We start from the raw sequence: 25,334 nt of genomic DNA, 5'->3' as shown, positions 1-25,334 counted from the left end.
TATATTTTCAATCAATACAAAAACTAAATGATGCAGTGACTGAACCAAGGAGGTGAATGAATTGCTTGAATACTGTCCTGTGAGTCTTCTTTCTGGCATTGTGCAGGATATTTCTTGTGAGTTAAAACTAAGAAAAATAAAGTTCTTATGTACTGAAATTTTCTAGAGCACTTCTGAAGAATGCATTTATAGCAGACTGCAGAGCTAATTATTAGTGGTTACGTAGAACAGAAATTTGGACCCAACATAACCTTATTCAATGAGTTAGCATTCACACTTATGGAACCAGTTCTATTAAGAAAATATATTAGTTGTTTCTTCACACTTAGCTTTGTATTACACTGTGCCATCAAACACATTGAAACAGAGCTGGCACAAAGCCACAATTTAGTTGAATATTAAAAAGCCAAAAGCAATTTAGTCAAATCTCATTATTCATCAATTTACTCCAGTATAGTGAATTTCAGTTATAATCTCTCTTGTCTTTTATTTTCATTGCCTCCTTAATCTACTTTTATTTACATATATTTTGAATATGGATGTGCAACAACACTTAATTGTCATATTCTTATTTCATCAGTTAAATTTGACCACTTGAAGCACACTCTATAATATTTTACTTTATATCTTGAGGTGAATGAATTTGTGTCCTCACACAATCATAATCAGATCATATGGAAAAGAATCGAGATGGGGAATGAAAAGCTTTTACATTTTTATCAATAGAAAAGTTTAATTTGGTTACACTGAGTTCACATGCACAGAAAGGTAATCTATTTTCGTCCCCTAATCCAAATGCAGGGTGGAATCTTGTCCCCTCCCCCAAACAATTTTGCTGGAGGGCCATTTAATTGAGCAGAATGGTGGCAGATGGGGATCCGACTTCCAATTTCCACCCTGATTAAGTCCATGCTGGAAGAGTTGTGTAACAGTTTTGCAGTAAAAGTAAAATTGGATAGAGCCCCAGAAGATATGGAGGTTGACATTGGGGCATCAGTCAGTATCATTCCTGAATTGCTATACCATCAAAAAGAAACCATACATAGAATTAAGAAGTTATGGAGGACAGAAAATTCCCCAAATGGAAAGGAACAGCGGGAAAGAACACTCATTAATGTAGCAATAGGTCACAATCCAACTTTGCACAGCAGACACTGGTTCAAAACACCAAAAATTAAACAGCAACAAGATTTTCACACCGAACTAGTGAAGCTCAAAACTTTAAATTATGTGATCACCAAAAGTACCAGGATGTTTAGTGAAGCTAGTCACCTCGAAATAAGGCCAACATACACACTCCAGGCCAGTTTACTGTAAACCTTGACTGGTATCCTAAGTTCTAAGGGAGAGAATAGATCAAGAGCTGAAAAGATTTGAGATGGAAAACATCACCACAAAAGTTGAACAGAGTAACTGGTCTACTCCAACACTGTTAGTATCAAAAGAAACAGTTATGGTTAAGTGCATAAGAGCTTTATAAAGTAACTGCAAATCAAAGGTAATACATCTGATAATTTAACACAAGGATCTAATTATTATGCTTGAGGTTGAATCTTTTCAAAATTAAATCTGCACAAATGCCTAGCTGTGACTTGAAATAGACGATGATTCAAAGTCATAATTGACTATTAATCCCACATGGGTCTATTTCAATTTCACAAGCTGTCAGTTGACTTTGCTTCAGCCTTCAGAATTTTTGAAGAGATAAGTAACAAAGTATTGAAAGGTATTCGGGATTATTTTGATGGCATACTTACTTCAACTCCAGATAGGTAGACTCATAATGATAGGCCGGAGAAGATGCTTCAACATTTAGGAAACCATGATGTTCAGGCAAAAGCAATTAAATGTTTCAAAGTTCAGTAGAGTATTAGTAAGCGTAGAGTAGACAAAGTTGGGCAACATCTTTTCTAGAGTGGAAGGTAAAGTCACCACAGTTTTACGAGGCAATTAAGAAATATGACTGCTGATGGTTTAACCTGAGAATCACCAAACCTCAAGCAAAGGGAGAGGTTGAGAAGGAGAGTCCTTCATGATAATCTCAGCCAATATGGAAATTGAACCCCTATTTTCCGAATCACTCCCAACCAGACATTTAGCCAAATGAGCTAGCCAAACCAAAGTTAAAAAGAAGTGTGTCAAAGACTCATAAGATGTCTGAGGTCTGATCCATTTGTTTTGGCTTTTGTGAATTATTACAGTTAATTCATACCAAATTTGGTAACTTTATTACATCCACTGAGTGAACCCTTGAGGGAGGCTATTCATTCTCTTTGGACTGGGGAGTGTGACAACTCACTCGAGTTGTCCAGAAGCAAATTGGAAGATGGTACGATGCTTGTGCATTACACTGTGTCCAAAAGCCATTAAGCTAGCAAGTGATGCCCCTCCATAAAGGGTAGGTGTTATGTTTCTAGGAGTTGGACAATGGTGAGAGGAAACCAATTGCATTTGCATCAAGTACCTGTAGTGCCAGTGAGCATAATTGTGAGCAAATAGAGCATGAAGCCTGGGTCCAATTTTTTTGGAGTAAGAAAATTTCAAAAATATTTGTGTGATCATAGTTTCACAATGAAAATGGATTGTGAACAACTGAAAGTTACTTTGAACCAACAGCTCTAATAGCCACTTTAGGCGCAGCCTAAATACAGAGATGTGCTTTGTGTGTGTCTGTTTATAAGAAAACATTCCGTACAGAAGATCAGAAGACAATCATTGTAAGGTTTGTGCAATGTCTAGATGACCATCCGCATCCACCTAGAACCCAACAGGTTGAAGTATTTTTAATTTCAGACATGGATGAGTTGCCAGAGACTGCAGGTGACTTTGGAAGAAGAACTCAGAGGGATCCTGTACTGTCAAGGATGCCTGACTGCATCACAAATGGGTGTCCAACACAGACATTGGATTTAAAAATTAGGCCATTTTTATCCACTAAAAATGAGTTGCCATTTGATAAAGGTTGCATAATGTGGGAAAGTGACACTGCATTTCCAGAAATGTACAAATCACACGTTGATCATGAATGGGGCCTTTTTACAGCAGAGACTGTCGGGAGCTGGGCGGAAGTGTGGTCGGAGCAGAGAGGCTGTTGGGAAGGTAAGTGATTGCTATTTAAGTAGGTTTGTTGCCTGACTGGTGCCAGGATGCAGGACATCTCTGACCAGCTTGAAAGGATATTGGAGCTGGAGGGGGACAATCCAGTTGTTGTGGTCCACGTTGGGACTAACAACATAGGCAAAGCTAGGGTAGACGACCTGTTCAGGGATTATCAAGCACTAGGAAGGACATTGAAGTCCAGGTCCTCCAGGGTCATCAACTCCAGATTACTGCCCGAGCCACGTGCATAAGAAAGTTAGGGAACTAAACACGTGGCTAAGGATTGGTGTGGGAAAGAGGGATTCCATTTCATGGGGCATTAGCATCAGTTTTGGAATCAGGGGTATCTGTACCATTGGGACGGTCTCCATCTGAACTGATCTGGAACCAGTGTTCTAGCGAAAAGAATAAATAGGGTGGTCAGTAGGACTTTAAACTTCTGAGTCGGGGGGAAGGGAAAGCGAATGCGGCAGGGTGTATGGAGTTAAATGGAAAGGTAAGCAGCAGGATAGCATGTGTGCAGGGGGGCTTAAGCTCGAGGCAGACTAGGAATGCAGCAAAAAAGAACGATAACTTTGGACATCTTATGATTGCCAATATCTCTAATAATGATAAGGAAGTTAGCATTAAGGCACTTTACCTAAATGCTCGTAGTTTTGGTAACAAAGTAGATGAATTAATGGCACAAATCATTTTGAATGATTATGATGCGGTAAGCATCACAGAGACATGGTTGCAGGGGGTTCAGGACTGGCAGTTAAACATCTGAGGGTTTACAACTTATCAAAAAGACAGGGAGGTGGGCAGAGGGGGCGGGGTTGCCTTGTTAGTTAAGAATGAAATTAAATCGATGGCACTGAATGACATAGGGTCAGATGATGTGGAGTCTGTGTGGGTGGAGTTGAGGGACCACAAAGGCAAAAAAACCATAATGGGAGTTACGTACAGACCTCCTAACAGTGGTCAGGACCAGGGGTGCAAGATGCACTGGGAAATAGATAGGGCATGTCAGAAAGGCAAGGTCACACTGATCATGGGGGACTTCAATATGCAGGTGGACTGGGTGAATAATGTTGCCGGTGGATGCAAAGAGAGGGAATTCATGGAATGCTTACAGGATGGCTTTTTGGAACAGCTTGTGTTGGAGCCCACAAGGGAGCAGGCTATTCTGGACTTAGTGCTGTGCAATGAGCCAGACTTTATAAAAGATCTTAAAGTAAAGGAACACTTAGGAGGCAGCGATAATAATATGATAGAGTTCAGTCTGCAGTTTGAAAGAGAGAAGGCAAAGTCAGATGTAATGGTGTTACACTTAAATAAAGGTAATTACAGTGGCATGAGAGAGGAATTGATGAAAATCGACTGGAAGCAGAGCCTAGCGGGGAAGACAGTAGACTAACAATGGCAGGAGTTTCTGGGTGTAATTGAGGACACAGTACAGAGGTTCATCCCAAAGAAAAATAAGATTATCTGGGGGGGCGGGATTAGACAGTCATGGCTGACAAAGGAAGTCAGGAAATATATCAAAGAAAAAGAGTCAGCCTATAAAGTGGCCAAGAGCACTGGGAAATCAGAAGATTGGGAAGGCTACAAAAACAAACAGAGGATAACAAAGAGAGAAATAAGGAAGGAGAGGATCAAATATGAAGGTAGGCTAGCTAGCAATATTAGAAATGATAGTAAAAGCTTCTTTCAATACATAAGAAACAAACGAGAGGCAAAAGTAGACATTGGGCTGCTCCAAATTGATGCTGGAAGGCTAGTGGTGGGAGATAAGGAAATAGCTGAAGAACTTAATAAGTACTTTGCGTCAATCTTCACAGTGGAAGACATGAGTAATATCCCGACAATTAAGGAGAGTCGGGGGCAGAGTTGAGTACGGTAGGCATTACAAAAGAGAAAGTGCTAGAAAAGCTAAACGGTCGAAAAAATTGATAAAACTCCTGGCTCCGATGGGCTACATCCTAGAGTTCTGAGGGAGGTGGCTGAGGAAATAGCGGAGGCTTTGGTTGTGATCTTTCAAAAGTCAGTGGAGTCTGGGAAAGTCCCAGATGTTTGGAAAATCACTGTTGTAACCCCCTTGTTTAAGAAAGGATCAAGACAAAAGATGGAAAATTATAGGCCAGTTAGCCTAACCTCGGTTGTTGGTAAAATTCTAGAATCTATCATTAAGGATGAGATTTCTAAATTCTTGGAAGTGCAGGGTTGGATTAGAACAAGCCAGCATGGATTTAGTAAGGGGAGATCATGTCTGACAAACCTGTTAGAATTCTTTGAAGAGGTACAGGTAGGTTAGACCAGGGAAACCCAGTGGATGTTATCTATCTAGACTTCCAAAAAGCCTTTTGATAAGGTGCCTCACGGGTGGCTGCTGAGTAAGGTGAAGGCCCTTGGTGTTCGAGGTGAGCTACTGGCATGGATTGAGGATTGGCTGTCTGACAGAAGGCAGAGAGTTGGGATAAAAGGCTCCTTTTCAGAATGGCGACTGGTGACAAGTGGTGTCCCACAGGGCTCAGTGTTGGGGCCGCAGCTGTTCACCTTATATATTAATAATCTGGATGAAAGGACTGGGGGCATTCTGACGAAGTTTGCCGATGATACAAAGTTAGGTGGACAGGCAGTTAGTACTGAGGAGATGGGGAGGCTGCAGAAAGATTTAGACAGTTTAGGAGAGTGGTCCAGGAAATGGCTGATGAAATTCAACATGAGCAAATGCGAGGTCTTGCACTTTGGTAAAAAAAATACAGGCATGGACTATTTTCTAAATGTTGAGAAAATTCATAAAGCCGAAGTACAAAGGGGTCTGGGAGTTCTAGTCCACGATTCTCTAAAAGTTAACTTGCAGATTGAGTCTGTGATTAAGAAAAAGAATGTAATGTTGTCATTTATTTCAAGAGGGTTGGAATTTAAAAGCAGCGATATGCTTCTGAGGCTTTATAAAGCTCTAGTTAGGCCCCATTTAGAATACTGTGTCCAATTTTGGGCCCCACACCTCAGGAAGGACATACTAGCCCTGGAGTGTGTCCAGCGGAGATTCATACGGATGATCCCTGGAATGGTAGGCCTAACATATGATGAACGGTTGAGGATCCTGGGATTGTATTCATTAGAGTTTAGAAGGTTACGGGGAGATCTAATAGAAAATTACAAGATAATGCATGGCTTAGAAAGGGTGGACACTGGGAAGCTGTTTCCGTTAGGCTGGGAGACTAGGACCCGAGGGCACAGCCTTAGAATTAGAGGGGGTAAATTTAAAACGGAAATGAGGAGACATTTCGTCAGCCAGAGAGTGGTGGGCTTGTGGAATTCATTGCCACGGAGTGCAGTGGAGGCCGGGACGTTAAATGTCTTCAAGGCAGAAATTGATAAATTCTTGATCTCGCAGGAATTAAGGGCTATGGGGAGAGTGCGGATAAGTGGAGTTGAAATGTCCATCAGCCATGATTAAATGGCGGAGTGGACTTGGGCCGAATGGCCTTACTTCCACTCCCATGTCTTATGGTCTTATGGAACCTAAAAGAGGTAGCTAGTGAAATATCTAATCTGTTGGTTTTAATGTTTCAAGCATCCATAGTTTTTTGTTCCAATAGATTGGAAGATTACCTAGTGAATTGGCTAGCTCATGGGAAACATAAAGCAGCTTTAAATGTTTTTTTTTCCTGATTATCAAAATGTAACAAGCAATGTGCCACAGGAATCACTGCTGGTGTTTCTACTTCTTACAATTTTTAAATCAATTACTTGGATGGGGGCTCTTGTGATGCAGTAGAGGTGTCCCTCAATCCGAGCAAGGAGGTTTGTGTTTGCCTCCCAACTGTTCCAGAGGTGCGTAATAAAGTCTCAGTTTGCGTTGATTAGAAGATATCTAAATGACTTGGATAAAGGGATTAGATTTTCTGAGGATGGAAATGTAAGTCGGAAAGTAACTTGTGGTGAGGGCATAAGGGGGCTAGATAGGTCAAGTGAGTGGACAAAGATCTGGCAAATAAAATATAATGTGGGAAAATGTGAAATCACCTATCTTGGCAGGAAGATAATTAAGTTATCTAAGTGATGAGAGATCACTAAACCCTGAAATATGAAAGAATCAGGGCATTCTAGTACATAAATCACGAAAGGTTATTGTTCAGGTATAGCAAGTAGTTAAGAAAGTTAATAGAATAATGGTGAGATGAATTGAATACAAACACAGAAATGTCATGCTTCAGATATATTTGGACATAGAACAGTTTTTCCGCCACCTTCGCCTCCACGCTTACTTCTTCAACCGGGAACCTAACCCTCCCTCCACTGACTCCTTCACCCGCTTCCAACACAAGTCCTCCTCCTGGACAGTACCCCCAGGCCTCCTACCCTCCCTCGACCTCTTCATCTCCAACTGCCGTTGAGACATTAACTGCCTCAACCTCTCCACCCCTCTCACCCACTCCAACCTCTCCCTGCAGAACGGGCAGCCCTCCGCTCCAACCCCAACCTCACCATCAAACCCGCAGACAAGGGTGGCGCAGTGGTAGTATGGCGCACTGACCTCTACATGGCCAAACGCCAACTCTCTAACACGTCCTCCTACTGCCCCCTTGATCATGACCCCACCCCCGAGCACCAAACCATCATCTCCAACACCATTCATGACCTCATCACCTCAGGGGACCTCCCACCCAAAGCCTCCAACCTTATTATTCCCAACCCTGCACGGCCCGTTTCTATCTCCTTCCCAAAATCCACAAACCTGCCTGCGCTGGTCGACCCATTGTCTCAGCCTGTTCCTGCCCCACCGAGCTCATCTCCACCTATCTGGACTCCATTTTCTCAACTTTGGTCCAGGAACTCCCTACCTACGTCCATGACACCACCCACGCCCTCCAGCTCCTCCAGAACTTCCAATTCCCTGGACCCCAACACCTCATTTTCACCATGGATGTCCAGTCCCTATACACCTGTACTCCGCATGCAGATGGCCTCGAGGCCCTCCGCTTCTTCCTGTCCCGCAGGCCCGACCAGTCCCCCTCCACCGACACCCTCGTCCGCCTAGCCGAACTCGTCCTCACCCTCAACAACTTTTCTTTCGATTCCTCCCGCTTCCTACAGACAAAGGGGGTGGCCATGGGCATCCGCATGGGCCCCAGCTATGCCTGCCTCTTTGTAGGTTACGTGGAACAGTCCCTCTTCCGCACCTACACAGGCCCCAAACCCCACCTCTATCTCCGTTACATTGATGACTGTATCGGCGCCGCCTCTTGCTCCCCAGAGGAGCTCGAACAATTCATCCACTTCACCTACACCTTCCACCTCAACCTTCAGTTCACCTGGGCCATATCCAGCACAACCCTCACCTTCCTGGACCTCTCAGTCTCCATCTCAGGCAACCAGCTAGAAACTGATGTCCATTTCAAGCCCAGCGACTCCCACAGCTACCTAGAATACGCCTCCTCCCACCTACCCTCCTGCAAAAATTCCATCCCCTATTCCCAATTCCACCGCCTCCGCCGCATCTGCTCCCAGGACGAGGCATTCCACTCCCGCACATCCCAGATGTCCAAGTTCTTCAAGAACCGCAACTTTCCCCCCACAGTGGTCGAGAACGCCCTTGACCGCATCTCCTGCATTTCCCGCAACACATCCCTCACACCCCACCCCCGCCACAACCGCCCAAAGAGGATCCCCCTCATTCTCACACACCACCCCACCAACCTCCGGATACAATGCATCATCCTCCGACACTTCCGCCATCTACAATCCAACCCCACCACCCAAGACATTTTTCTATCCACACCCTTGTCTGCTTTCCGGAGAGACCACTCTCTCCGTGACTCCCTTGTTGGCTCCACACTGCCCTCCAACCCCACGGCATCCGGCACCTTCCCCTGCAACCGCAGGAAATGCTACACTTGCCCCCACACCTCCTCCCTCACCCCTATCCCAGGCCCCTAGATGACTTTCCATATTAAGCAGAGGTTCACCTGCACATCTGCCAATGTGGTATACTGTATCCATTGTACCCGGTGTGGCTCCCTCTACATTGGGGAAACCAAGCGGAGGCTTGGGGACCACTTTGCAGAATACCTCCGCTCGGTTCGCAATAAACAATTGCACCTCCCAGTCGCGAACCATTTCCACTCCCCCTCCCATTCTTTAGATGACATGTCCATCATGGGCCTCCTGCAGTGCCACAATGATGCTACCTGGAGGTTGCAGGAACAGCAACTCATATTCCGCTTGGGAACCCTGCAGCCTAATGGTATCAATGTGGACTTCACCAGTTTCAAAATCTCCCCTTCCCCTACTGCATCCCTAAACCAGCCCAGTTCGTCCCCTCCCCCCACTGCACCACACAACCAGCCCAGCTCTTCCCCCCCCACCCACTGCATCCCAAAACCAGTCCAACCTGTCTCTGCCTCCCTAACCGGTTCTTCCTCTCACCCATCCCTTCCTCCCACCCCAAGCTGCACCCCCATCTACCTACTAAACTCATCCCACCTCCTTGACTTGCCCGTCTTCCCTGGACTGACCTATCCCCTCCCTACCTCCCCACCTATACTCTCTCCACCTATCTTCTTTACTCTCCATCTTCGGTCCGCCTCCCCCTCTCTCCCTATTTATTCCAGAACCCTCTCCCCATCCCCCTCTCTGATGAAGGGTCTAGACCCGAAACGTCAGCTTTTGTGCTCCTGAGATGCTGCTTGGCCTGCTGTGTTCATCCAGCCTCACATTTTATTATCTCAAAATAAGGGCTTGCCTATTTAAGACAGAGATGAGAAATGTTTTCTCTCACAGGATCATAAGTCTTTGAAAATTTCTTCCTCAAAAAGTTGTGAGAATAGAACATGAATATTTTTATAACAGACATTAGCAAGGAGGTGAAAGCTTGTCAGGGTCACGGGGACTATAGTGTAACAAAATCAGATATGATCTTACTGAATGGCCAATCAGGCCCAAAGGATCAAGGGGATTACACCTGCTCCTAATTCATACTTCCATAAGCAAAATTTTAAAGATTTTGCGTTGTTAGATTGCTGCTTATGGTTCCTGGAGAAAACTGTGCCTGACAACAGACTTTAGTTATGTCAGAAAAGTATTCAAACATCATTCGGTTAATGGTTAAAACATACTGGAGCTCCACCATATTATCCTACCTTGAAGGGAAGAGTACAGTATGCAGTACAGATCGTTAAACTTACTGTTGCTAAACAAATACCACAGACAGACTGGAAAAAATGTCAGATGTTATTGAAGTGTAAACAGGACAATATTTATTGCAATATACCTCATACTATCACTGATAACTCCAGCTGAATTGTTTTTCAGAAAACAGCCTAAAATGGGGTTTTCACTTTTATTGCTGCCAGTAGCTGAAAAACAATCTAGACAAAACAGAGTCACAATAATGAGTTACAATGAGAGAAGTTGACACTGAACGTTAAGATAGAAGAACACATGAGGCTGAAGTGGCTATCAGGGAGAGTTTTGAAGTGTGCTGTCGTCACACATATTCAGTTAAGATGTTGGTAAGATTGGTAATGAAAATATTGGGATGGGTCAAATGGTTCTGACATATTGGATAGTTAGGGTAGAGTACCATTAGTTATTCCAACACCAGTTGTGAAAGAAACTAATTCAGTTTTGAGTGAGATTCAGAAAGTTGTGTCTGGTAAACGGTAAATTTGGTCCCTGTTAGAGAAAACATCTCCTCAGTCTCAGGCCAGAACAGGTCAGATTCCTTCCTTAGGAGTTGAAAGTTTGAGTCAAGAAAGAAGGCATCTCTGAGCAATTGAAAATAAATGGTTAATAAATGAAAACAAGCCGTACATTTAGGGTGGCACAGTGGCTCAGGGGTTAGCAGCAGCGTCGGCGATCTGAGTTCAATTCCACTCTCAGGCCCTTTCTTCATCTGTGTGGAGTTTGTACATTCTCACCATGTCTCTGTGGGTTTTCTTCAGGTGCTCCAGTTTCCTCCCATAGTCTAAGGATGTGGATTGGCCGTGCTAAATTGTATCCAGGGAGGTCCAGACTAGGCAGATTAACAGCAGGATTACAGGGATAGGGTGGGCTGCTCATTGGACGGTCAGTGTGGCCTTGATGGGCTGAATAGCCTGCTTCCACACTGTAGGGATTCTATGATGCTGTATAAGTGGCACGGAATTTTAACCATTAAATAGCACATTCATTAAGGAGGTAGCAGTGTAATAGCACCTTCTTTTGGCCACTGTACACTAATGTTAATATCAGAATAAATGAGTTTAATTTGGTGTTGATTTTCTATGTGTTGCATACTGTTTTAGACTGTCCTGCAAAATATAACATGTTTGATGCAGATTTATTAATTGTTTCTGTTTTCCACATGGTCTAGATAATAACTGCTATAGGGCTAGGACTATAATTGCTCCTACACATTCACTCACAACAGACCGCCTATGTATAGGATACCACTCCTATGTCAGAATGACTTGGCTGAAGGCACGTTTAATATGGGTTTTGTACCTCATTTAAAATGAGATTGGTGAACTACAGACACATACTGAAATTCCCCAAAAGTTTACAAAGGTGCTTTGAAATCTATGTCCCTGTGGTGTCATTTCTTTTATCACATCGTTGTAAAAGGAGATCATGAGGCAAACTGCAGGAGAAATTGATAAATAATCAGGCAGGTTTGAGTGCTCAATTACAATGAGGCTGATTTTGCTTTAACCATTATTTTGAATTTGTGGAAACTCATAGACGTTCCTTTATCGTGGAATCAGGTTGATGTCTTTTTAGGCTCAGGGGTATTATTGTATTTCTCTTTTCTTTTCCCTACTCATTTGCTAACTGTTCTCAATATTCAGTCAAACACAACATTAAGGTATCTCCCGAACTTCTATGGGATTATTCATCTCACCAAAACATGGTGATTTTTTGAGTTATTTGCAAATCCTGTGCCCTTCCTTCTCTCCTGAAAGTTGAAACTTACATTTAAAAAAGCTACTGGCCCATCGTCAGCATTTCATTATTTTTGCTTGAGAGATGTCAATGGTCCTTGAAAGATCTGTTGCAACTTTGAAGCAATCTATGTGTAGTCATGAGAAACATTTTAACTGGAAGCATGTGCAGCACTGTTGGAGTTTCAACTCAGAATTTTGAGGTTGTTTCAATCAAGGCTTTGAGGTGAATCGACAACAATGTAGGATAGGGTTCCTTAAGGCTATAATACTTGTCTACGCCAAACTTTTCTGTCTAGAGGTCTATTAGAATCATAAAATTATAAAATCCCTAATCCTCAAACAAATCAGTGTGCATAATTCAGCAATACTTCATACAGCTTGAAAAGATACAAATAAAGATGTCATTGTCAAGAAGTCTAGGTCACTTTCCAAGTTGGAAATTAATTGGACTAAAGATTAATGATTTGAACTAAACATCGGAACTTTAACTATACGCAGTTTCCTTCAAGCTCAAGTCAAGCCAGCGACCCATACCTAACTTGAAGGCTAAGCTGATTTGAAGGACACAGAGCATGATCAGATTGATTATGGTCCTTTATCCTTGTTATAATATTTATGACAACCTGCCAGTATGTAATAGTCATTGAAAAACAGCTTATGGATCTGGAGGTAGGAAAGTTTGCGTCTTAAGAAGAATTAAGATAAAAAGCCTCCTATCGCAAAAGTAATGTCGCCAGCAGCTTGTTTTTGACAGGAGCTGCAGGATGGATTAAATGCAATGTCTGAGTATATACATAGTCTCTCCTCAATGTGTAGTAGGTGGTGTAAAGTTGGTTAAATAACTGAATCCCTCTCCACACACTTGGCAGAGGAGAGGCCTTTCGCCAGTACTCTGTCAGTGTCTCAGCTATACAGAACATAGAACATAGAACATTACAGCACAGTACAGGCCCTTCAGCCCTTGATGTTGTGCTGACTTGTCATACCGATCTCAAGCCCATCTAACCTACACTATTCCATGTACGTCCATATGCTTGTCCAATGACAACTTAAATGTACTTAAAGTTGGCGAATCTACAACCGTTGCAGGCAAAGCGTTCCATTCCCTTAATGCTCTCTGAGTAAAGAAACTACCTCTGACATCTGTCCTATATCTTTCACCCCTCAATTTAAAGCTATACCCCCTCGTGCTCGCCATCACCATCCTAGGAAAAAGGCTCTCCCTATCCACCCTATCTAACCCTCTGATTATTTTATATGTTTCAATTAAGTCACCTCTCAACCTTCTTCTCTCTAATGAAAACAGCCTCAAGTCCCTCAGCCTTTCCTCGTAAGACCTTCCCTCCATACCAGGCAACATCCTAGTAAATCTCCTCTGCACCCTTTCCAAAGCTTCCACATCCTCCTTATAATGCGGTGACCAGAACTGTACGCAATACTCCAAGTGCGGCCGCACCAAAGTTTTGTACAGCTGCAGCATAAAGACTGAATCAGTCCAAAAGTCAGGAGTAGGAGGAGCTCGGCAATAAGTTGCTGCTTTTATCAGTCATGTACTATCTGTTTTTGTAATAACAAATCATCCAGGATTGGTATTAAAATGATTTTCACATGACACCTGAAGCACAGAATGTTCAGTCCAGTCTAGGGCTCTTTCACTATGTGATGTCATAATTGCTGTCAATAACCTCATTAATAATTTAAAAACTCCAGTCCATCTAATGTTTCAAATATTTTAAAGGGTATGGATATTTGTATGAAAGGGATACAGACTGCTTTTCTGTTACTTTATGTTAATTTGTTACAAAGTGTCGGAGGCAATAAATTTCCTTAAATTGAAATCGGTAGAGGTGAAATATTATGCACAAAAATATGACTTTCTTGCTGTCTTACAATACTATTGTTCTTCATTTAAAATATAAATATATTCATATAAATACATAAATGGGCCAAATGATGAGGATTTCTTAGCTACACAAGACTATTTGAGGTTTGAATAGAATCATAATTCCCTTAACCGGCAAACTATGTCTCCTATGCTTTTCAGCAACAGAAATGGAGGTAGTCTCTTCAATGATCATTTCTGCAAATGAAATTAGGCAGTACAGGTAATGAAAAGTTGGGAAACGGCCACCTTTCATAGTTATCCACTCTGCCTCTTGTAAGTGAGTTATCACCTGCATGGATTACCCTTTAGAGAGCTGAATTCTAGCCTTTTGAGATAGGCTGGGGGGCTGTAGCACCTTTAAAATGCTGAGGGAAAGCAGGGGTTAGAGTGCCCATCACCTCCCTACCAACATAACATTTCACAAATGGAAGGAAAGATGGAAACAAATTGAACAACTTTCAAGACTAACTAAGCATCATCTGCTGTCTTTTTACCACAGGGTGGGTCATTTGCCATATAATGAGTTGCTAGGCAAATTCTGGTAGCCTCCCATGCTAATATATGTGTGTAGGGTGTTAGGGACACCTTAAATAGACACACTGTGGCCCTGATGGGCGCAAGAGTGATCATGGCTGCCCTTCAGGTGAGAGACATTTTTACCATCACTAACCAACTTACCTTTTCACCAGGCGCTACCTGTTTATCCCTAGTGATCTTGAACTCTGCTTAAATCATTGTAAGGCCAACATCCGTCCTTGTGTCCTTTCAGCTAGGTGAAGTGCCAGCCATGATCAGTACACCCAAAGGAGCTGATGGGATTGTTGAGCTGTTGACAGCTCTTGGAATTCGGTTCTTGTCCCTTACAAGGACATAGTCCACAAAGGCAACTTACTACTTCCTAAATAGATCATTACCTGTGGCCAAAATTCTCAGAAAAGCCAAATCAACTCTCTGCTTTTGGGTTCATAGTCAAACCCTGCCATCATGACTAAATTCCAGAACCTGTGTGAGAGATTCATTGATAAACAATCTGCCTGCAAATAAAAGGCATTCAGAGTCTGATGTACTTCAAACTCTTGCAAAATCCGGCTAAGAATGACTAACCCCATTCACATTTTTGAAGATAAATAGCATTCAAATAGTAACTATTAAAGGTACATGGGAGACAATATTTGTCGATGCCTCTAGCTTCAAGTGTGAGATGGACAACTGATGATGTGCTTCAAGATAACAAAGTGAGGAGCTGGATGAACACAGCAGGCCAAGCAGCATCTCAGGAGCTGCTTGGCCTGCTGTGTTCATCCAGCTCCACACTTTGTTATCTTGGATTCTACAGCATCTGCAGTTCCCATTATCATTGATGTGCTTCACACTGTTTCCAAGTTTCTCTCCATGGCTGAATTTTGCCCGCTTTTGGGAATGCTGCTTGCAGTTTATAGTTTATATCTGGGTCAAATCAATACTTATTACAGACAAACAGTTATACACGTTTTTTTCCCCAATTTTCAGACTTGCTGACCATAAAACAAAATTATAAAACTGCACCAGAACAGCAAGAGAATTAAAGAAGAGGTTTGTAAAGTGGCTCCTTCAATATTAAATTACAGCCCACCGCAGGGAATGCCAAAGTACCTAACTATAATTTACATTTGACAAGATAATGTGAAACTAATGCTAAAGGTTGCTTTGAAAGCACCCCAGTGGTGGGATGTAACAATTTTAGGAGTACAAGATGAAAAAAGAAAATTGCTGGCACTTAATCTGGCACAAGAGAGACTCTTCTGAAAAACATGGCAATAAACTAAAACCAGTTTATTGCTCTATAAATGCTCAGCACTTTTAACCCCGGTGCTGCCCAGTGGTGGTTTATGTTTTATGCATTCTACATCCTAATCTTGTACTGTTTCAAGCCACTTCCTGAATGGTAAGAATATGTTGCCTTGCTGTTGGGTGTCATGGTAGCCTCTTAGGATTGAGGTGGCTCCATTATTCCTGGGCTAAGTCTTGATATGGCCCTGCTACTGCTCTTTAAAGACCACCAACCCAATTATTGCAGGTTAAAATTGCTATAATAGCATCCATAAATCCAAATATTTCATTTCTTTATATCATGTGTTACCTTTGGAGTTGACTCCATCAGCCTTGTGTTCCTTCTGTCCCAGCCTCCTCCTTCCAAGAACAGGCCATAAACATAAACACCACCAACATCTGCAGGAGGGAATGAATTAACATCTTCTTTCATCATCTTGGTCACTTCGTTATAAAGGATGACACTGTCCAGTGCCCAGCCCTTGCTCAGATTCATACGTGTGGTTTCCTGTCGCATCGCAGTCAAAAAGCCCTGAGGAAAGAAATATCCTTGTCTTAATCAATAGATCAATTTTTGTAAACAACAGATGTGGCAGTAACAGCAACACAGATCAATGTATGTAGCAGTCAATCCCCTATGAGTCAACATTGCAGATCAATTGAAAATAATGTTTCAAAATCAAAAGCTGCAAAATTCACCACCCTCAACCAAATGTGCAGAGATCGCAATATGTGATTAACCCAACACCTTATTCCCAATGTAGGCAGCAAGCAGGCATCACAAAAACAGATGATATAGCCATTATCACATTGCTGTTTTTGTGAGCTTGTTGCGTATAAATTGGCTGCTGGGATTCCTATGGACAATAGTTAATATACTTAAAAGTACTTAATTAGCTATAAAGTGTTTTGGGATGTTCTTTAATTGTGAATGATGCAATACAAACAAATCTTGCTTTTCCTTCTTAATGGCCAACTCCTGTTCCTATATTCTTACATTGCTAATAGGGCGAGAGAGAACACTGTTAAGTCTTTCTGTTTGACAGTGACAAGAACACAAGAAACAGGAGCAGGAGTACGTCATATAGATTGTTGACCCTACTCTGTTATTCTATATGATTAGGATGGCCTTCAGTAATTCCTTACCCACTGCTCCAAATCTTACAATTTCCTGAGAGATCAAAATCTATCTTTTCCAACTTTAGATATATTCTGTGATGGAGACTCCATAACCTTCTGGGCTAGAGAATTCCAAAGATTTACAACCCTTTGAGTGAATTAATTTCTCCTCGTCTCAATCCTAAATTATCCATTCCTTTTGTTCTAGGACTTTGTTTCAGATTCATGACCAGCAGAAACAAGCTTAGTGTCCAGCCTATCAAGGCCGCTGAGAATCTTGTATACTTTAATTAGATTGCTTCTGATTCTTCTAAACACCAGAGAATATAGACCCAGTTTGCTCAGCTTCTCTTTATGGGATAACTGTTCATCCCAGGAACCAGTTTAGTGAACAATCATTGTATTGTCTCCAATGTAAATATATCTTTCCTTAAACAGGAAAATCAAAACTGCACACAGTACTCCAGATGTGATCTCACCAAAACCTTGCACAATTTGAAGACGGCTTCTCTATTCCAGTATTCCAATCTCATTGCAATAAAGGCGACATGTCATTTGCCTTCCGACCTGATTGCAGTATCTCATGCTAACCTTTTGCAGATGTTGAAACAACCGGTGTCTTTAAACAGCAACACCTACAAGTTTCACACCATCTAAGAACAATCCTGCTTTTCTACTCTTATAAACAAACTGAATAATTTCACAGTGATAATGGGAACTGCAGATGCTGGAGAATCCAAGATAATAAAATGTGAGGCTGGATGAACACAGCAGGCCCAGCAGCATCTCAAGAGCACAAAAGCTGACGTTTCGGGCCTAGACCCTTCATCAGGGTCTAGGCCTGAAACGTCAGCTTTTGTGCTCCTGAGATGCTGCTGGGCCTGCTGTGTTCATCCAGCCTCACATTTTATTATCTTGAATAATTTCACAATTCGCTACATTACAATCCATCTCCTATACTGCAGCCCACTCACTTAAGCTGCTTATTTCTCTTTGCAGCCTCTTTGGATAGTCCCCACAGTTTACCTTTCAATCTAGCAAACATGGATGTATTACTAAAAACCGAAAGGACTGCAGATGCTGTCAATCAGAAACAAAAACAGAAGTTGCTGGAAGTCTCAGCTTGTCAGGCAGCATCGTGAAGAGAAATCAGAGCTAATGTTTTGGGTCTGGTGACCCTTCCTCAGATCCCTGAGCCAGCGTGATGCAATGCTGTTGGAGAGAGAGATTGAGGGTGTGCATGTGATGCCTCATGGGACTGAATGTGGATCTCAGGATGTGGCAAGAGCAGCTGTCCGTGAAATGTTGAACATCACTGAGATGCCTGTGATCCTAGGTGGATTCAAAGCACAAGAGATGAAGTTCGGTTGGAATCGACATGGGGTGAGTGTGACCCAGAGGTGGTCACTGAGGAATGTGATTGGCTGTGGAAATGAGTTTTAGCAATTTCCTGGTCAAACACCAGGACTGACAGTGAAATTAATGTCGGTGGACAAGAAAAAAGATTGGAACGGAAATCCCATTGGAGAGAGGAGCAGAACTTCTTCAAGGTGGTCATGGCTAGAAGAGACGTGGCAGTGAGTTAAATACTAAATAAAAACCAAAAGAACTGCACATGCTGTAAATCAGAAACAAAACCAGCAGTTGCTGGAAAAGCTCAGCAGGTCTGGCAGCATCTGTGAAGAGAAATCAGGGTTAATGTTCTAAAGAAGGGTTACTGAACACAAAATGTTAACTTTGATTTCTCTTCACAGATGTTCCCACACCTGCTGAGCTTTTCCAACAACTTCTGTTTTTGGTTGTGGATGCACTACTTCCTGCCTGTTCAACTCAGCCATTAGTATAGACAGTAAATAGCTGAGGCCCCAGCACTAAACCCTGTTGGACTCCACTAACTGTTGCTTGCCAACTTAAAAATGCCCCATCTATGCCCACTCTCTGTTTCTTGACTGTTAATCAATCACCCATCTATGCAAATAACATGGTCCTCTATTCCATGGGTTCCAAACTTGCCTATTATTCTTTCGTGCAGAACCCCATTGTATACCTTTGGAAATCTAGATCTACATCAACTGATTTTTCCCTTTACTTCCCTTACTAATTACATCCTCAAAAACTTCAATAAACTTGTCAAAAAGGATTTTCTTATAATAACTTGCTTTTCTAAGCTCATTGTTAAGGCTCCTGTAATAATAGATTCCACCATTTTCCCAAACATTGATATTAGCCTAAGTGACCTGAGGCACCCTTTTTACTCACTCTCTCCTTTCTGAAAAGTGGTGCAACACTTGACAACTTTCAACCTTATGGCACTGTTCCTGAGTCTAAGGAACTTTGATAACATCATAACCAGTATATCCACCATCTTGTAATTCAGACTCTAGCTCAGCAACTCTGAGCCAAACTTGTGGAAATTGCTGTCACACTTACTGCAGTGCATCTCACACATTGTCACATGTTGTATCACCACCAGTGCTGCCATCTCTTACTTGATTTATTTATTTGGTTATTGAATTAACACATAGTTTGTACATTCAGAATAAAATAACAGGAATTTGAATTTTGTTAGCTTGAACACGATGAAGGAAAACTTGCTGAGGTGATAAAACAGGTAGAAGATGGATTCACCTTCTTCCTGATGCACTAAACTTCCACGTGAACAAATTTGCTATGACACTCTATACAGATCTCAAACAAACTCCATCTCCAATATAGGTCCAATTCAAAGAACAAAGAAAAGTACAGTACAGGAACAGGCCCTTCAGCCCTCCAAGCCTGCACCGACATGCTACCTGTCATGACTAAAACCCCTACCCTTCCGCAGACCGTATCCCTCCATTCCAATCCTATCCATGTATTTGTCAAGACACCCTTTAAAAGTCACTATAGTATCTGCTTCCACTACCTCCCCTGGCAGCCAGTTCCAGCCACCCACCACCTCCTGCATAAAAAACTTGCCTTGTACATCGCCTTTAAACCTTACCACTCGCACCTTAAACCTATGTCCCCTCGTGACTGACTCTTCTACTCTGGGAAAAAGCTTCTGACTGACCAGTCTGTCCATGCCCTTCATAATCTTGTAGAACTCTATCAGGTCACCCCTCAACCTCCATCGTTCCAGTGAGAACAACCCAAGTCTTCTCATAGCAAATGTCCTCCATACCAGGCAATATCCTGGCAAATCTTTTCTGTACCCCTTCCAAAGCCAGCACATCCTTCTGATATTGTGGCAACCAGAATTGAACGCAATATTGCAAATGTAGCCGAACTTTGACTTGTGTACTTAGCATGGAGGAACTGTATGTCCAAGTATTACTGTTCCTTTATCCTGTTACCAACTTGCAGAGAGAAAAGCACAGGATGTGACTTTAAGCATCCACCCACTGCCCTCAAACTGTGAGAAATGGGAGGTCAGTCTGTTTTGGCCAGCTCTAATTGTCTTTGAAAATTTGGTGGTCAATTGTCTTCTGGCGCCACTGCAGTCTGTGGGATGTAGGGACTGCCAGGGCTATTAGGAATTAAGTTCCAGAATTTTAACCTAGTAACACTGAAGGAATGGCAATAAAGTTCCAAAACTATCGATACGTTGCTCAGCATGCATCAGGAATACATATGAGTTGAAAGGTGAGGGCTGGAGCAATGTTTCATGGTTTATTATCCAGATTTATATTGTGGAGACGGTGTAAAATCATCAAGGCAGGCCTACTATCAGTCCTCTTCCACACTCAACAGCTTCCTCACTTCTTCCAGTGCTGTCTGCCCCAGTTTCCAATCCAACCTATTGAACCTCTCCACATCCAATGAAAAAAATATCCAGCATTGTTCTTTTATTCATTCTTGGAGCGTGGGAGTTGCTGGCTAGGCCAGCATTTATTGCCCGTACCTAGTTGTCTTTGAGAAGATGGTGGTGAGCCATTCCTTGAACTGCTGCAGTTTATTTCATGCAGGTACACCCACAATGCCCTGAGAGAGGGAATTCCATGCTTTTGACCAAATGACAGTGAAGGAAGTGTGACATATTTCCAAGGCAGGATGGTGAGTGGCTTGGAGGGGAACTTGCAAGTGTGGTGTTCCTACATAACTGCTGCCTCTGTTCTTCTAGATGGAAGTGATCACGGGTTTGGAAGCTGTTGGCTAAAGACCCTGCCTAAGATGTGTCTGGGCAGCCATTTTTAAAGATCAGATTCAAGAGCCAGGCGCTCTCCCAAATGTGGGCAGACAAATTGCGAGGGAATATTGAGGCCAAGTGTAGACAGTCCAGGTTTAAATTCAGATCAATGGCAAGTCTACATTATTGTGACAGTTTAAGTACAAAATGGGCTGATAGGGATGCCCACCACTGTGCGGAACAAAATGGCAGACAGCTGCCCACAGCTAATGCAGCAAAACATGGCTGACAGTAGTTTAGGGAGCTTGGAAAAAGTATTTGCTTAATGAAGTCTTTACAAGTAGAACAATAGTAGCTCTGTAGACTCAAGTCTGAACAAGAGGTAGAATGTGCAGCTGCAGTTATTTATGCAAAAAACATAGATAAGAACATTTCACAATAATCAGTGCTCTTGAATTACTTAATCAATCTGTATAATGCTAAAAATAGGTTTTAGTTAAGATTCTTTAGATAATCATAGTTATAGATTCTGAAGTATTATAGATTCACCAATCACAAAAAGCATTAAGAGAAAAATTTCAAATAAAAATTATAAGAGCAAACCAGTCTCAGACAGCAAAAGCTGCCCCATATCATTACAGGAAGAAACGAACAGACATTGGAAGGTGGGTTGAATGAACACATTATAAGACACCCAACGATAAAGATGGGGTGTCAAGCAAATACGGTAAACACAACTTGCTAGCTAAAGAATTCTAACATTAGGTGTAACCACTTATCATTGTGGAACTGATATAACGTAGTAAAAATCAATATTCTTCTGTACTTCCTGTAATGGGGTTAATAAAAGAATTTTAAAAGTTCTGAAGTGATAGATAAGTATCTAAGTAATTGGCAGTTAACACGGTGCAGCTGGCAAATATCTGGGCAGGAATGTATTTGAATACATTATCCATTGTTGAAAAGCCTCAAAAAAGGAGATGAGAGAGTCTGGGGAATATCATGAAATAAACTGAAATTGCTGAACACAGCAATAGTTCCTTCGGGTTAAAGACTATCAACAGTTAAATTGTGTCAACCAAATTGCTGAGACAAGCATGCACAGTATAAGATGCTGCAACAGAGATCCAGTTACAAAGGGATAACTCAGCGCTGCTGACCAATAGTAAACAAAGGGGAGGTGTGTACACTCTAAGTTTAAACTGTATAAGTTAAGGCATTCCAAAATGTTTTGTTTGCCTTGTGCTCTGGAGAAATGAAGCTATACTGAAAGTACAGCTGCAATAACAGTTACCTGAAGCCTACCACTGGCATCGGACTCTCATTGAAAACAATGAGATCTAACATAGGCCTTAAGAGGACAGTGATTAGGAATTGACAGGAGATTTTGATGTTCTTGATTGTGGAATTGATGAAGGCAGTAACCTAAATAATTCTAAGAATGATCAATCGTAAAGCAAAGGTCTACAAGAGACTGAGAAGCCTACACAACGGGAGAACAATAAAATAAAACAAAACTTGGAAAACAAATTCAGAAGCTGCTGAAAATGCTCAGCAGGTCTGGCAGCATCTGTGAAGAAAAAGTCAGAGTTAATGTTTCGGATCTGGTGACCCTTGCTCAGAACTCTTCTGAGGAACCAGTTCTGAGGAAGAATCACTGGACCCAAAACATTAACTCTGATTTTTTTTCACAGCTGCTGCCAGATCTGCTGAGCTTTTCCAGTAACGTCTGTTCTTTTTTTTGTTCTGGATTTACAGCATGCACAGTTCTTTCGGTTTTCATTTGGAAAATAAATTATTGCAGTATAGTTTGTTGACAACGATCAAAATTGATGTTTACCTTGGATACTTTTAGCATTTACAAAACTATAAAAAGTGATTTGCATTTTCTCACCATCAGAAAATGTAAAATTTCAGAACAGGTTAACAGTTTTAAAAATATATATTTCAATTGTTTCCAGAAAATCCTGAAGTGTTTATACTAATTCATCACAGCCTTATTAATAGTAATGTAAAATAAATGAAGATACCTTAACATTCCTAAAACAATAAAATTAAGGCAATTATGTGATTTAACAACTATTAATAAGCACAGTTATGAGTTTAGTGCTATCACTGAAGGAAAGACTAGTAAAACTTGCAAATAGTCCACAATAATCTGATTGGTCTAGCATACCTCAGAAAGAAGCTCCAGTGTGGCCAGTATGTTAATTTCCTAGTATTACTTTTTAAACTAGATTTCACCTGCAAGATTCTTTTACATATTTTTCAGAGTATCCTTCTAACCTGAGGATTAAAGAATCCTGTCATCCAGAACTGGTTTGGTCTTCCATCAAAAATCCAGGTTTGGAATTGTTGGTTTCTTTCAAGCAGCTCTGTAAACCAGAATCCGAGAGTAGCAGACTCCCAGGAAATTTTGAACCAGATCTTTGGAATCCGAGCATCGTACATGTTATCAAGAGCATCCCTCAGGTCCTCTGACATTATAATTGTTCCTGAATAAAAGAACAAAAAGAAGAGTTAGTCCGGGAAAACACAGTAATGAGATTCTGATGCAATTGTTCAGTCACTGTGTTTTGGAAAAATTATTTTCACTGAGGCCAATTTTTCAAGGAGTATTTTTTCTGTTTTGTTAATCATCTTCATCTGTAATCCATCAGAATTGATGGTAATCTCCATGCAGCAAGCCAGCCATATAAGGTTCGTTGACAGAAAATATTCTGTCCCCTGGCTGCAAGCATATTTGAAGAACCTCAATGTTGTGTGCATTTAACATCTTATCATTTATTTACTGGATTGGGAACATTTCATTGATAGAAACTATGGAGAAAGGAAATAAACCAGTCCAAATCCATGCCAATTTAAATGTATTCTTTATTTCAACCCATTTCAACTTCAGTTTTAGATTCACTTGCGGGATATGGGCATCACAGCCTGGGCCAGCAATTACTGATCATCCCTGATATAACAAGGCGTAGAGCTGGAACAACACAGCAGGTCAAGCAGCATCAGAGGAGCAGGAATGCTGATGTTTTGGGCCAAGACCCTTCCTCAGAAATGCATTTCTGAAGAAGGGTCTAGGCCCGTAACCTCAGCCTTCTTGCTCCTCTGATACTGCTTGGCCTGCTGTGTTCTTCTAGCTCTACACCTTGTTATCTCAGATTATCCAGCATCTACAGTTCCTACTACCACTGCTAATCCCTAATTGTCTTTGAGAACATGGTGAGGAACTGCCTTCTTGAACTGCTGCAGTCCACATTCTATGGGAGACCCACAAAGTCATTATGGGAAATTCCAGAATTTTGACCCAGCAACACAGATTTAACAGCAATATGTTTCAAAGTTAGGCTGTTGAGTGGTTTGCAGAGGTGTCTAGAGTTTGTGGTGCTCCCATTGATCTGCTGCTGTTGTCTTTGTAAATATGAGTGGTTGCGAGTTTTAAAGGTGCTGTCTAAGCAGCTTTGGTGAATTTCTGCAGTGCACCTTGTAGATAGGACACCACAGTTGCTACTGGGTTGAGAGAATGGATGCTTGTGGATGTTATGCTAATCAAGTGAGCTGTTTTGTTCTGGATGGTATCAGGCTTCTTGAGTGTTGTTGAAGCTGCACCAATGCAGTTAAATGGGGAGTATTCCATCACACTCCTGACTTATGCCTTATAGATGGTGGATAGATTTTGGGAAATTAGGAGGTGAGTCACTTACTGCAGTATTGCTAGCCTCTGACCTATTCTTGTAGCCACTGTGTTTATGTTGCGAGTCCGGTTGAGTTTCTAGTCAATGGTAACCCTAAGGATGTTGATAGTGGGGGATTCAATGATGGTAATACCATTGAATGTCAAGTGACAATGGTTAGATTGTCTCTTTTGGAAATGGCCATTGCCTGGCATTTGTGTAGCGTGAATGTTACTTACCACTTGTCAACCTGGTCAAGCCTGGATTTGATTGATTTACTGTTGTCACATGTACCAAGACGTTGTGAAAAGTGTTGTTTTGCGTGCTACACGGGCAGATTGTACTGTACAAAGTGTATCAGGGTAGCAGAACAGAGAGCAGAATACCGTGTTATAGCTGCAGAGAAGGTGCAGAAAGAGAGAGATCAAAATTAATATTTGAGAGATCTGTTCAAAAGTCTGATACCAGCAGGGTAGAAGCTGTTCATGAATCTCTTTGTATGTATGTTCTTCCCAACGGAAGAGGGGGAAGGGAGTATAACCGGGATGGGAAGGGTCTTTGATTATGTTGATTGCCTACCTTAGGCACCGGGATGTCAAGATGGAGTTAATGGATGGGAAATTGCGCACCAAAAAAACTTTGTACTCCGACACAACCGACCAAGAATGGACAGCCACACTGGAACAAGCCATCAACATACAGCAACAAAAGACCAGGACAAA

The 25,334-nt window shown here is 41.8% G+C and overlaps 1 protein-coding gene and 1 long non-coding RNA gene across 5 annotated transcripts in view; one reads left to right on the top strand and one right to left on the bottom strand.

The window, feature by feature from the left end:
- dnah5l (dynein, axonemal, heavy chain 5 like) overlaps nucleotides 1-25,334 on the bottom strand; it is a 384,422-nt gene that overhangs the window by 3,303 nt on the left and 355,785 nt on the right. For all 4 annotated transcript variants that reach the window (XM_048552307.2, XM_048552297.2, XM_048552277.2 and 1 more), the window contains 2 exons: nucleotides 23,225-23,433; nucleotides 16,022-16,243 (listed from right to left, as the gene is read on the bottom strand). In XM_048552307.2, coding sequence (XP_048408264.2) covers nucleotides 16,022-16,243; nucleotides 23,225-23,433 — 431 coding nt within the window. The remainder of the gene's footprint in view (nucleotides 1-16,021; nucleotides 16,244-23,224; nucleotides 23,434-25,334) is intronic.
- LOC125462357 (uncharacterized) overlaps nucleotides 1-25,334 on the top strand; it is a 50,414-nt gene that overhangs the window by 7,119 nt on the left and 17,961 nt on the right. Inside the window, exon 3 of the long non-coding RNA XR_009442778.1 lies at nucleotides 23,211-23,282. This is a non-coding gene — a long non-coding RNA (uncharacterized LOC125462357). The remainder of the gene's footprint in view (nucleotides 1-23,210; nucleotides 23,283-25,334) is intronic.

The sequence above is a fragment of the Stegostoma tigrinum genome, chromosome 2 (genome assembly GCF_030684315.1).
Source record: "Stegostoma tigrinum isolate sSteTig4 chromosome 2, sSteTig4.hap1, whole genome shotgun sequence".
Taxonomy (NCBI): Eukaryota; Metazoa; Chordata; class Chondrichthyes; order Orectolobiformes; family Stegostomatidae; genus Stegostoma; species Stegostoma tigrinum.
Note: the sequence above shows the minus strand (reverse complement) of the source record. Positions and strands in the feature narration are given on the sequence as shown.